Here is a 14,948-nt window from a genome sequence, read left to right as displayed (position 1 = left end):
TGTGTATCATGCCGATGTTGAAGGACGCCTTTTTTCGTCGGCTTCCAACGCCACAAGTCACCACCCAAGCACCGGATTCTGACGACTTTGGAGTGAGACCGTGCGTCCCAGAACGTCAACAACCAACACACCTTGGGCGTCATACATGGAAGTGGAAAGTCCATGACCTGTCATTTAATAGGTCCCCTTGCTGTTTTTAGCAGTGTATGAGATACACACACACACACAGAGATCTTAAATCCTTTGATGTCAATTGTGGATCTGTAATAAGTCAAATTTCTGTTTGTTGTCTGTGATGTAATGATTTAACTCTTTGTATATGTGTGTGTGTGTGTGTGTGTGCTGTCAGGTGTGTGTGTGTGTGTGTGTGTGTGTGTGTGTGTGTGTGAGATAATTGCAGCCCATCAGAGGCTGAGTGAAATCTGAGAGTCGGAGCATCAGTCTGACGGACGGACGGACAGAGGGTCAGTCAGACTGATGTGTCTGATTGTTTCAGTCGGACGCTGAGTGCCTTCACATCATCATCATCGTCATCATCATTATCATTTCTTCTTCTTTAATTCTCAGTTTGGATTATTCCTGCTCCTCTCAGAGGCTCCTCTGGATCAGGTCAGTTTGAGTTTATTATTTAATTCATGATAAAATATGAAAACATATAAATGTGATGATTCTCTTTCTGTTTTTATTAAATGTGTTTATTTCCTCTTTTCATCCTGTGAACTCGTCACAGAAATGAAGTCAACACTTCCTCCAGCTCAGATCATAATTAACTCATTATTTCATTAAAACACACACACATTTAACACTGCGTGTCATTTACTAACACACACACTCTTATATATTACAGATTATATATCTGACAAGTTTAATTCAAGAATATTCCAAGAATATTAAAATGAAAAATGTTTTAAATGATAGTAAAGTTTAAACACAGTGCCAACACCTACGTCCCAAATGATATCATTTATTTATTTTTACGTTTTATAATAAACTTTAAATTAACCAAAATTTGAAAACCAAATTTTTATCTATTTGATTTTATGTATTTATTTATTTTTAGTTGTGTAATGTGTTGATGGCAGAACGAGTGAGAACATGTGCATGTGTCAGGAGACCTTTTATAAAAGAAGACAGAGACGTACAAAAAATAAATAAATAAATATGATAATAATAAAGATAAAAATAAATAAATGAATATGATAATAATAATAAAGATAAAAATAAATAAATAAAATAATAATAAAGATAAAAATAGATTAATTAATAATAATGGTAAAGATCAAATAGATTAATTATTTAATTAATAATTTTAAATAAATGGTGCATAAAAACAGGGTTTATATTTCAGAATATAAATTAATAAAATTAATGATACAGATAAAACTGTTGCTTGTTTGTATTTTAATGAGTCATTAAACCTGTTCAAACATAAAATACAGAAAATGGAATAAATATCACAACATGTGTGTAAAATAAATCAAATAAAAAAATGATAAAATAAAATTAATAGAAATAAGATTAAATAATAAATTCTGCTAAGAATAAAATGAGTGTTGAATCATTGAGGTTAAAAACAGGACATCTGAGCTGTAAACATGAAATAATAATATAATATAAACTAGAGGAAGCTGCTGCGTCACCTCTTCATATAGACGTTCATAAAACACCATCAGTTAAATGTCTTTAAACACATCCATCATATAAAGTATAAAGTTATTGTCCTCTGAGACAAAATGTGACCCGTCAGACCAACCGACGGAGACTTCACATTTACAGACTTTATATTTGTTAAATCAGAGATTTAAATTCTCTTTAAATCACAAAGTTTCTAAAACTCCACCTCAGAGATGTTGAAAGAATGACGCAGAATATTAAAGTCTGAGAAACAGCCGACACTGCACACGTTCATCTGAATCCTGAACTGATTCAGTCAGAAAAACACTCCAAGTTTAAACAGAAACAAAATGCATATCATCAGGACGCAGCGATGGAAGACAAAGACAAATCTTCAAGGACGATTCACTTTTCCTTTTTGTCCTCTGACAGTCTGATGATGCGTTCAGGTGCTCCTTCAAACTCATGTTTCACATCACTGTGACAAAATCAGTCAACACATCAACACGGAGAGGAATCACTCCGACAAATAAATAAATAACTAAAAGCCACTGGGAAAACATCCACTCAGTGTAAAGTCAGATGACAGTCTGATGTGGCTCCACGCTGACGCTCAGCAGTTTCAATTTTCATGTAAAAAAAAATTGAAAATCAATAAACTGGAAAACTGAATTCAGTTTTCTAAAACTACTTTTTATTTTTCAGATCAACTTACATAATTGAGATTTTAAAGCTGTGTTTCTATTTTTTATTTGTGGACTGTTGGAGCAGCTGATAAAAGATTTGAAAACCTCTTTTTCCTTGTCCACACAAAAACATTCTGCGAGTGTTTTAAGATTCATCCACTTTAGTTTTTTAAAATCTTCCTCTTTCTTCATCCACACGTGTGCCGTAGGTGTTGAAAAATTAATTCATTTCAGTTTTTTACAAATCTCTCACTATTTTTTCTCATCCACACTTTATAATGTGTCAGAAGCATTGAAATCTTTTTTATTCTTCGTCCACGCTAAAAGGTGCTGCGAGTATTCATCCAGTTTAGTTTTTGAAATCTTTTCCTCTTTGTCCACACTTAAACATGTCGCAAGTGTTCGAGGTTCATTCACGTTAGTTTTTGAAATCAGTTAAAATGTGCCACAGTGTTGACATTTATTTTCTTCTTCGTCCACACTTTTTACCTCTTCTACGGTAAAACGCGCCACTATTCATCCACTTAAGTTTGTGAAATCATTTTCTTTCTTCAGCCAGCCACAAGTCTCCTAAAATTCATTCACTTTCATTTTTGAAACCATTTTTCCTCAGCCACACTAACATGCGCTGCATATGTTTAAAGATTCCTCCACTTTAGTTTTTGAAATCTTCCTTTTTTCTTCATCCACAGTGAAAATGTGCTGGAAATGTTGAAATCTTTCTCTTCTTCGTACAAACTGAAATGTTCTGCATGTTTGATTCATTTTATTTTTTGAAATCATCCTTTTTTCCTGCTTGTGGAAAGTTGGATAGAAAAACATAAAAATAGTTCAGTTTTTGAAATCTCTGTCTTCTTTGTCACCATGAAAATATGCCACGACTGTTGAAAAATTCATCCACTTTAGTTTTTGAAACCTTTTTTTCCTGGTCCACACTAAAAAGTCATGCAAGTGTTTTAACATTCATCCACTTTACTTTTTTACCTTTACTCTTGTCCACACTAAAATGTGCCGCAAGTGTTCGAGAATTCTCCCTTTTTACCTCGTCTACAGTAAAAGCTGCCACGAGTGTTTTAAGGTTAATCCACTGTAGTTTTTGAAACTTTCATTTTTACCTTGTCCACTCTTAAAATGTGCCACAAGTGTTCTTTCTCTTCTCCGTCCACACTACAATGTGCAGTGAATGTTGAAAAATTAATCCATTTTAGTTTTTGAAATCATCTTTTTGTGAAATGTTGGATAGAAAACCATTAAAATATACAGACGTGACAATAGGCGACACGTACGACCCCGACCTACCAATCAGAGGTAAGTTGGCTGTAGAGCATCAAGCCAGTCCTCTGACGCAGCCCGACACACAAACACAAATAAAAACTCAAATTTTCAGTTATTCAGTTTTACGTTTTCTATCCAACATTCCAGAGGTGAAAAATTTTAACTTCCAGTACTCTAATTTTCAATTAGTTCAAATTAAACTAATGAGCGTCACACGCAACGACCTGCCACCTTCCAAACCACCACCTGATGATGACGATGGTTAAAACTTAAGTTATGTCCTCATAGAAGTTTAAGAGTTTTAAGAGTATTTTAAAAAACACTGACAACTCCAAGACGAAGTGATGTTTCTCCAAAGTTAAAAACACAGCTGTTGAATTCTTCGATCTTCAGCCTCCAAGCGTGTCAACACCTCTGATCTTTGTGTTTCCAGATGAAGGTGGAGGGCTTGCAGGAGGACGGGGAGTCCGTGTCTTCAGCAGACCGGACCACCACTGACGCTGCCACCGCTGCTGCAGGTGCAGTCCGTATGGGCGGGGCTCTGTGCAGCCCCGGCTCGGCTGAACGCTGCATGTCACGGCTGCTGAGCGCGGTGGAGAGCGAGCTGCAGGCCGGCCGGGAGAAGGGTGATCCCACGGAGCGCGAGCTGAGGGTGGTGCTGGAGGATGCCGAGCTGTGGAGGAAGTTTCAGCACATCACCAACGAGATGATCGTCACCAAGAATGGACGGTAACCATGATGACTGTCTGAGGTTGTTTGTGTCTGTTGTGTGATTGTTGTTTTCACATTGAGACGAGTCATCCATCCTCCCTCATGAAACTTCAAAACAACCCGTCTGAGGGTTTCCTGCTCCGTCACCTTGAGGTTACACTTTGGTTCCATGGAGGCAACTAAATCTGCTTCCTTAAAACTGCTTGTTGAGGGTACACCTGTGAATTGTCTTCATCTAAGGGTCATTCACTCACCTGAAGGTCATCGTCCACCTGAAGGTTATTCGTCCACCTGAAGGTTATTCATCCACGTGAAAGTCATTTGTCCACCTGAAGGTTATTCCTCCAACTGAGGGTCATTTGTCCACCTGAGAGCTGCTCCTCCACATGAATCGTTTTTCCACCTGTGGGTTGTTCGTCCACCTGAATATTGTTTGTCCACATGAAGGATGTGCGTCCACCTGAAGGTTATTCGTCCACCTGAAGGTAGTTCGTTCACCTGAAGGTTATTCATCCACCTGTGGGTCATTTGTCCACCTGAAGGTCATTTGTCCACCTTAACATTGTTCGTCCACACAAATGTTGTGCGTCCACTTGAAGGTTATTCATTCACCTGAAGGTTCTTCGTCCACCTGAGAGTTATTCATCCACCTTAAGTGTGTTCGTCTACCTGGATGTTGTTCATCAACCTGAAGGTCGTTCGTCCGCTTGAACATTGTTTGTCCACCCCAAGGTTGTGCGTCCACCTGACAGTTGTTCATCCACCTAAGGGTCATTCGTCCACCTGATGGTTGTTCGTCCACCTGAAGGTTATTCGTCCACCTGAGGGTCATATGTCCACCTGAGGGATGTTCATTCACCTGAAGGTAGTTCGTTCACCTGAAGGTTATTCATCCACCTGTGAGTCATTTGTCCACCTGAAGGTCGTTTGTCCACCTTAACATTGCTCGTCCACACAGATGTTGTGCGTCCACTTGAAGGTTATTCATTCACCTGAAGGTTCTTCGTTCACCTGAGAGTTATTCATCCACCTTAAGTGTGTTCATCTACCTGGATGTTGTTCATCGACCTGAAGGTCGTTCGTCCGCCTGAACATTGTTTGTCCACCCCAAGGTTGTGCGTCCACCTGACAGTTGTTCATCCACCTAAGGGTCATTCATCCACCTGAAGGTCATTCATCTACCTGAAAGTCGTTTTGTCTGCCTGAAGGTCATTCGTCCACCTGAAGGTTGTTAATCTACCTGAGGGTCTTTGGTCCCCCTGAGGGTTGTTTGTCCACCTGAAGGTTGTTCCTCTACCTGAAGGGTGTTTGTCCACCTTAAGGTTGTCCATCTACCAGAATGTCGTTGGTCCACCTGAAGGTCGTTCTTCCACCTTTAGGTAGTTCGTCCACCTGAAGGTCGATTGTTCACCTGAGGCTCATCTGTCCACATGAAGGTCATTTATCCACTTGTTGGTCACCAGTTCACCTGTGGGTTGCTGGTCCACCTGTGGGTTATGTTTTTCCACCTGCTCAGGTTGATGTTTCACTGAGCTATGGTGAAACACTGTGATGTCACCAGATTTCATTCATCAGTGAGCCCAGTATCACAAATAACAATTTGCCTCACAGGGCTTTACAGCATACGACATCTCTCTGTTCTTTGGACCCTCATAGCTGACCAGGATAACCCCCCCCCCCCCAATAAACCCCTTTAAAGGGTGTTCATTCAGCTTTTCATTCAGAGGTGACGCCTCTTCAGGAATCTGAGAGTGTGTCCACACTAAGCTGGCTAAATAAAATGGTCAGTGCTTTTACAAAACATCTCCAGAGTTGAAAACTTCAGCGGGATCTTTCAGGGTCAACAGAGAACGACTGAGTTTCCTGAAACCCATCTGGGGCACAATCCACTTTCTCTGTTCTCGTTGAATGTGAAAATAAAAGCTAATAATAATAATAATAATAGTAATAATAACAATAATAATAATAAATTCTAATTATTGTGCACTTTACATTCCAAGGAATCTCAAAGTGCTCAAAGATGGTTGTTGGCTGCAATGCAGATTGTCAACTAAAAAAGGAAAAGGGATTTAAATGTTTTTAACTGTGGAAAAACTAAAATCGTTTTCAGGTTAAAACTGGGCTTCAAAATGCGACAACGGCTCTGATAAACTGTCACCTGGATCTGACAGAGACTCAAATAAAATATTCACAACATCGTGAGGGAATCAGAAAACTCAACAATCAGATCAGTAAATGGTTTATTTTATAAAACCCCTGAAGATTCGACAAGTTAGTTGGTATTATTTTAGAAACACTTTCTGTAAACCTGTTCCTAACACACAGTGGTTCCACATGAATGTTTGTTCTCTGAATATTTTCCAGATGAAACAGAACCACCAGGAGAACGTTGTCGCCTCTCGGTGTGTCTGTGTTTGAAGCTGACTCCGGATCAGTGATCCTATTAATCGGGGTTATTCATTAGTCTCGATAGCGACCGTTAACGTTGCCTGTGTGTGTGTTTTTTTGTGTAGCCGAGGCGTGTTGACCGGTCGTGCCCCACGCTGGGAAAACACTCCATTCACACCTGCAGAACGCCACTTGAGCGGCTGTTAGTGATGGAGAGCAGGCTGTTAGTAGGTGGTCACAGATGAACATTCACACGCAGCCAGAGTTTATTTATTAAATCACTTCAATCAAGCACCCGTACTTTATGTGAGGACTTCCTTTTTATTCTGCTCTGTACTTTTACTGTGCTACATTCATCTGACAGCCTCAGTTACCTCACAAGGTTTTACACACAGAACAAACAACAACAAAAACAAACAAAGAAACTCCTTTCGTCAGTTTTATGATAAGAACATTTCATGATTCAGCTGCACAAACTCTCCCTTTGAATAATGTTAATAACTGTAATGTGTTTGTTATACTATTTATAACTGTAGTGTGAAAAATTTATGTTTGTTATTGTAATGTTATAATAATCGTAATGTGTAAGTGCTTAAGTTAATAATTGTATCGTTTTAGCAATTATGTTAATTATATTGCATAAGTAATTATTTTTTAAAATGCATAATATATAAGTAGTATTTTAATAACTTGTGTATTAGTAATAATGTATTAGTAGTAATAGCAGTAGTAAATTAGTCATTTTTGTAAATGTGTTAGTAATGTATAAGTAATAATGTCCATACTTTTAACATATAATTAATAATAATTCTAACGTATAAGTAATAATGTGAATAATTGTAGTGTATAGGCAGTATTTTTAATAATTGTCATTTGTAAGCAGTGATTTTCATAAGTAATGTTTATTATTGTAATGTATAAGTAATAATAATCTTAATAATGTTAAAATAAGTAATCTTTATTATTGTAATGTATAAGTCATAATAATCTTAATAATGTTAAAAAATCATAATGTATTAGGTATTGAGTTAATAATTGTCTTGTTTAAGTAATAATAATTGTGATGTATCAGTCATAATGTTAATAGAAATAGAAAGCCTTAATTTTCATTGCATATTAACAAGGATGCTACCTATACAACGGAATTGCGGGGGCTACTCTTAAGGTGCAGACGAGAAATACAGGTAATAATTGTGTTTGCATAGCAAACAACATTTATGCAACAGGATTGTTGCATAACACGATAATTGTGATATATAGATAAAAATAGTAGTCGTAAAGTAGTTATTTTTATAATAGTAATGTATACGTGATAACATTCATCATTTTGATGTATAAATAATAATAATTGAAATGTATTAGTAATAAAGTAACCATGATGTATTAGTAATAATGTTAATAATCGCACCATACTAGTAGAAACAGTAGTTATTTTAATTGTAGCAATGTAACATTAATGTTCATAATTTTAAAGGATGATTGATAATAATTATAAAGTATCAGTGATAATGTTGATAATTATAATGTATCAGTGATGTTTGTAATTCTAATGTATCAGTAATAATGTTAATAATTCTAATGTAACAGTGATAATGTTTGTAATTATAATGTATCAGTGATCATGTATATAATTATAATGTATCAGTGATAATGTTGATAATTCTAATGTATCAGTAATAATGTTAATAATTATAATGTATCAGTGATAATGTTAATAATTATAATGTATCAGTGATCATGTATATAATTATAATGTATCAGTGATAATGTTGATAATTATAATGTATCAGTGATCATGTATATAATTATAATGTATCAGTGATAATGTTGATAATTATAATGTATCAGTAATAATGTTTGTAATTCTAATGTATCAGTAATAATGTTTATAATTATAATGTATCAGTGATAATGTTTGTAATTCTAATGTATCAGTGATAATGTTGATAATTATAATGTATCAGTAATAATGTTTATAATTCTAATGTATCAGTAATAATGTTTGTAATTCTAATGTATCAGTGATAATGTTGATAATTATAATGTATCAGTAATAATGTTTGTAATTCTAATGTATCAGTGATAATGTTGATAATTATAATGTGTCAGTAATAATGTTTGTAATTCTAATGTATCAGTGATAATGTTGATAATTATAGTGTGTCAGTAATAATGTTAATAATGCCAATGTAACAGTGATAATGTTTATAATTCTAATGTATCAGTGATAATGTTGCTAATCATAATGTATCAGTGATAATGTTTGTAATTCTAATGTACCAGTAATAATGTTTATAATTCTAATGTATCAATAATAATGTTTGTAATTCTAATGTATCAGTAATAATGTTAATAATTATAATGTATCAGTGATCATGTTTGTAATTCTAATGTATCAGAAATAATGTTGATAATTAGAAAGTATCAGTAATAATGTTAATAATTATAATGTATCAGTGATCATGTATATAATTATAATGTATCAGTGATAATGTCAGTAACTGCTGTATAAGTAGCAAAAGGAGTAGTAGCCATCTTGTAATTTGTAATTTTAATAATAGTCATGTAAATTATTGTAATAATTGTAGCATTTTAGTAATTCTGTCAATAATTGTTATATTTAATAACAATTATGTTGTATTAGTAATCATTTTAATAATTGTCATGTTTTAGTAGCACTTTTGATCATTTTTGTGTTTTTTGTAATAATGTTAATAACTGTGCTGTATTAGTAGTAGTAGTAAAGTAGTAATTTAGAAAGAAATGTAAAATTAATGTTCAAAATTTAAATATATAATTAATAATAATTGTTATGTATTAGAAATAATCTTAGTAGTTGTAACACATTAGTAATAACATTATTAACTTTAATGTATCAGTAATAACGTAATAATTAGTAATAATACTTTTTCTGTTTTAGTAGTAATAGTACCAGTAAAGTAGTAATTTCAGTATGAGTATTGTAAATATAAATGTTCACAGTTTTAATGTATGATTAACAATAATAGTTGATATCATAATTGTATTAGTAATTATGTTAATAACTATGGTGTATATGTTTTCATTTGGAAAACTGTAATGTGTAAGTAGCAATTTTAATAATAATAATATAGAAGTAATGATAAGTAATGTTTATTATTGAAATGTATAAGTAATAATGATCATAATGTATTAGTAATACATTTAATAATTGTAGTGAATGAGTAGTTATAAAAATAATTGTAGCGTTTAATGACTTTTGTTAATTATTATTGTGTTTTAGTAATAACAATGGTGATGTATTAGTGATCGCTTTAATAACTGTAATGTATAAGTTGCAGTTTTGACAATTAACATGTATTCAAAGTAATATGAGTTATTGTAATGCCATAGTAATAATGTTAATGATAACACATAAGAAATAATGTTTGGAACTGTACTGTCTTAGTAATAATGTTAATGATTGTAATGTATTGATAATAATGTCACAGTATCAATCAATCAATTCAATTTCAATCAATCAATTTTATTTATAAAGCCCAATATCACAAATCACAATTTGCCTCACAGGGCTTTACAGCATACGACATCCCTCTGTCCTTATGACCCTCACAGCGGATCAGGAAAAACTCCCCAAAAAACCCTTTAACGGGGAAAAAAGTAATTAACATTATAACTACGCTGTGTTGATCGACTGTCGGTTGCTTTGTAATGTGAGCGAGAAAACAAGCTAAGGTTAGCCCGCTAGCTGTAACTAGGCTCTGTTGTACAGATCTGCTGTTGGTTGCTTTGTAACATTAGCTGATAAATTAATCTGCAAATGTCAAGCCTGCTAATTTAGCGGCCAAATTAACCCTGGAGTCGGGATGAATTAAATGACGTTAATCACTTAAAACAGTATTTTGCTACGTTAGCTAGCTAGCTATTTGCCTGCATCAGCAAGCATTCTAACGTTTACTAACATTAGCTAGCTAAAACTAGAATATATTTCACATTTACTCGCACTGCAGTACTTCCTGTAAACTGTCAGTACTTCCTGTGAACTCTCAGCACTTCCTGTAGTATCAGTACTTTGTGTAAACTTTCAGTACTTCCTGTAGAATTAGTACTTTTGTAAAGTGTCAGTACTTCCTGTAAACTTTCAGTACTTCCTGTAGTATTACTACTTTTGTAAAGTGTCAGTACTTCCTGTAAACTTTCAGTACTTCCTGTAGTATTAGTAGTTCCTGTAAACATATTGTACCACAATAGCCGTAATTATAATTATAATATTATTACTTTCATTAATGTTGTTGTAAGCTACTGTCATTACCTGCATCTCTCTCTCTGTCTCTCTCTCTCTGTCTCTCTCTCTGTCTGATTGTGTCATACGGATTACTGTTAATTTATTATGCTGATCTGTTCTGTACGACATCTATTGCACGTCTGTCCGTCCTGGAAGAGGGATCCCTCCTCAGTTGCTCTTCCTGAGGTTTCTACCGTTTTTTTTTCCCTGTTAAAGGGTTTTTGGGGAGTTTTTCCTGATCAGCTGTGAGGGTCATAAGGACAGAGGGATGTCGTATGCTGTAAAGCCCTGTGAGGCAAATTGTGATTTGTGATGTTGGGCTTTATAAATAAAATTGATTGATTGATTGATTGATAGATAAACTGTCAGTACTTCCTGTAAACTGTCAGTACTTCCTGTAGTACGCTAACGCCATGTCTCTGTGTGTGTCCAGGCGGATGTTCCCGGTCCTGAAGGTCAGCGTCTCCGGTCTGGACCCCAGCTCCATGTACTCCTTCCTGTTGGACTTTGTGCCGGCTGACGGCTGCCGCTGGAAGTTTGTGAATGGAGAGTGGGTGGCGGCAGGGCGGGCGGAGGGCCGCAGCGAGGGTCGGGGACATGGCGGCATCTACATCCACCCCGACTCGCCAAACTTCGGAGCTCACTGGATGAAGGCGGCCGTGACCTTCAACAAGGTCAAACTCACTAACAAGGTCAACGGAGGAGGACAGGTGAGGACACCTGAACACTGTCCGTCCCTCTTTCTTTTCTTCCTCACTGTGCTCCTCATCCCCCTCTTCCTCTTCCTCTGCCTCTTCCTCCTCTTCATTATCAAGATGTCCATGACAACAGTGCCTTTTCTTCTTCTCTGTTTGTAGTTCTTCATCTTCTTCATCTTCATCATTGTCGTTTTACTTTTTCTTCGTCTTCATCGAATGTTCATCTTTGTTTTCGTGTTCTTCCTCTTCTTCGTCTTTTTCTTCATCATCTTCGTCTTCCTCTTCTTCATCATTGTCATCATCTTTGTCTATGTCTTCCTCTTCCTCTTCTTCATCATTGTCATTGTCTTCTTCTTCTTCTTCTTCTTCTTCTTCTCCTTCATCATCATTGTCTTTGTCACAATGTTCTTTTGCTTTTTCCTTGTCTTCGTCTTTTTCTTCTTCATTTTTGTGTTCATCTTCGTCTTCGTCATCCTTGTCTTCTTCATCTTTGTCTTCATCTTCTTCTTCTTCATCTTCTTCTTCTTTATCTTCTTCTTTATCACCTTTTCCTCTCCATCTTCATCTCTTTCTTCTTCCTGTCTTTGGGCCTGTCCCATTTCTGACCCTTAAATCTTCCTCTTGGTACTGAGTGCCCTCGTTTGTGAGATAACCCTTGATTAGGGAAGAGATCTTTCCCTAAGAAATGGGACACCACCTCATGCAAGTCGCCGTGGCCAACAAGCAGGCCTACGTCATGTGTAGTAGCGACGCAATGAGAATGCTGTCTCCAGCGCTTGTGTTGTGGCGTGTGCTCTTTATTCTTCTCTGTCTGATGAATCAACATCGTCATGTTCTACTTTTTCTTTGTCTTCGTCTTCTCCTTCTTCATTTTCATCTCTTTCTTCTTCCTCTTAATCTTCTTCGTCTTCTTCTTGTTCTTCATCATTGTCTTCATCTCCTTCGTCATCTTCATCATCCCTGATGTTCTTCCTCTTCCTCTCTGTCTGTAGTTCATCATCTTTTTCTTCTTCCTCTCTTTTCCCTCCGACTCTTCTTCTTCTGTGTTGTATGATCCGTCTCTTCATGTCAAGAGCGTCTCTTCCTCCTCCTCTTCTTCCTCTGCCTCCTCTTCCTCCTTCTCTCTCTCTCTCTCTCTCTCTGTATGGAGTGGGCGAGAGACTACCGCCTGTAATTAAGCACTTCAGTCGCTCTCCTCGCTCTACTTCACCTGCTCGCCCCCTCGTAACCACGGGAACCGGATAAACAGCTCTTAATTGGCCGGCGGCAGTTTAATGCACTTCCTGTCGAGAGGCCTTCACACACACACACACACACACACACTAGAAAATTGGCAATAACATTGTTTATATTTACCCCATTATCACACACACACACACACACGATAACACACACACGCACACACTGTGCTGGAACATGACAGCGGCCGCCGCGGCAGCAGCTCGGACATAATGAAATAATTGCTCAGCTTATTTGTACATTATGGTAATTATGTTTTTTACTGGGAAATTAATTTACCCATCATGCTTCAGATGGACGACGGAGTGGGAGAGGTAAACTATATACACACACACACACACACACACACACAGAGTGGTGGGGTCAGCCAGCCTCTCAATCTGAATAGAAAACAGTTTGTTTTTGTGTGTCGGCCTGGAGAGCTGGGATTGGTTAATTGGACCTCGTTAGTGAGGGGGAGGAGGAGGAGGAGGAGGAGGAGGAGGAGGGGGGGGGGGGGTTGATGGAGAGAAAAGACAGATGGATAAAAGAGGGGTTTGGGCCAAAAGACAAAGATGGCTCAGCTCCATAAACTCTACAGCTGGATCACTCTGTGTTTTTCATTCAGTCACAGGAGCTCCCGAAACTTTGCTCTGCTCTGTGTATGTGTGTTTGTGTACACAGATAAATACACACAAATACTACACACTGATACACACATATGACTGTGAAGTACTTGTACTCGAGTATTTCCTGTTTATGCTACATTATATTTTCACTCTACGACGTCTTACAGAGACAGAGTACATCCATCCTCTCCTCCAGGTCTTGGTGGCAGCAGATGTCCCTCTCCTCAGCTCCTTCCTCCAGCTCCTCCTGGAGGACCCCGAGGTGTTCCCAGACCAGATGAGATCTATAATCCCTCCAGTGTGTTCTGGGTCTGCCCCGGGGCCTCCTACCAGCTGGACCAGGAGGATCCTGATCAGATGATGAACCACCTCAACATGAAGGAGCAGCGGCTCTACTCCGAGCTCCCTCCAGATGTCTGACTCCTCCCCCTATCTCTAAGGCTGAGCCCAGACACCCTACAGAGGAAACTCATTTCAGACGCTTGTACCTGTGACCTCATTCTTTCAGTCACTACCCAGAGCTCATGACCATAGGTGAGGGTTGGGACGTAGATAGACCAGGAAATCAAAAGCTTTGCCTTCTGGCTCAGCTTCCTCTGAAACATGACGGTTTGGTGCAGCGCTATCATCACTGCAGACACCGCACCAAACCACTGATCCGTCTCACGCTCCATTCTACCCTCACAGTGAACAAGACCCCGAGATACTTGAACTCCTTCTCTTGGGACATTAAGATAAGATTTCTAAAGATGTGTAAACTTTATTGATCCCACACTTGGGAAATTCACATGTCACAGCAGCTCAAAGCACAGACTGAAAGTGGAGAGTGACAATGTATACTTAAATAAAAAAAATAAAAAATAAACTCTCTCCCAACCCAGAGGGAACAATCCACTGTTCTCCAGCAGAGAACCATGACCTCAGACTGGGAGGAGCTGACTCTGCAAACTGCCCCAGGTCATGCTGGAGGTCACGGTGTGATGAAGCCAACAGAACCAGGTCATCTGCAAACAGCAGAGACACAATCCTGAGGTTGCTGAACTAGACCCCTTCCTCCCCCCAACTGCACCTCGAGATCCTGTCCATGAAAATCACAAATAGGATTGGTGACAACTCTGGCAGAGGAAGAGCACCCACTTAGAACATGTTTGATTTTGTGCCAAGTGTACGAATGCAGCTCTCACTTTGGTCATACAGGGACTGGATGGGTCATAGCAGCAGCCCTGTTACCCCATATCTCGCAGTATCCCCAACAAGACCCCCAGAGGGACGCAGTCAAAAGGCTTCTTCAACTCCACAAAACACATGTAGACTGGATGGACAAACTCCCATGCCCCCTCCAGCAGCCCTACGAGGGAAAACACCGGTGATCTCATTTTAAGGATAAGGATAAGGTTAAACTTTATTGTCCAAGGAGGGAAATTTGTCTTGGACAATAGTGCCACAGCTGCAATTACAGTTCATC

At 37.7% G+C, this 14,948-nt stretch overlaps 1 protein-coding gene across 1 annotated transcript in view; it reads left to right on the top strand.

Annotated features, from left to right (window-relative positions):
• The first annotated feature begins 304 nt into the window (after positions 1-304).
• Positions 305-14,948, top strand: part of LOC117250227 (T-box transcription factor TBX19-like) — a 35,145-nt gene continuing 20,501 nt past the window's right edge. Inside the window, exons 1-3 of the mRNA XM_078165923.1 lie at positions 305-609; positions 4,009-4,304; positions 11,372-11,648. Of these exons, the coding sequence (XP_078022049.1) occupies positions 4,009-4,304; positions 11,372-11,648 (573 nt within the window). The 5' untranslated portion in view covers positions 305-609. The remainder of the gene's footprint in view (positions 610-4,008; positions 4,305-11,371; positions 11,649-14,948) is intronic.

Source organism: Epinephelus lanceolatus, chromosome 24 (assembly GCF_041903045.1).
Source record: "Epinephelus lanceolatus isolate andai-2023 chromosome 24, ASM4190304v1, whole genome shotgun sequence".
NCBI classification, from domain to species: Eukaryota; Metazoa; Chordata; class Actinopteri; order Perciformes; family Serranidae; genus Epinephelus; species Epinephelus lanceolatus.
This window is presented reverse-complemented; position numbering and strand designations above follow the sequence as displayed.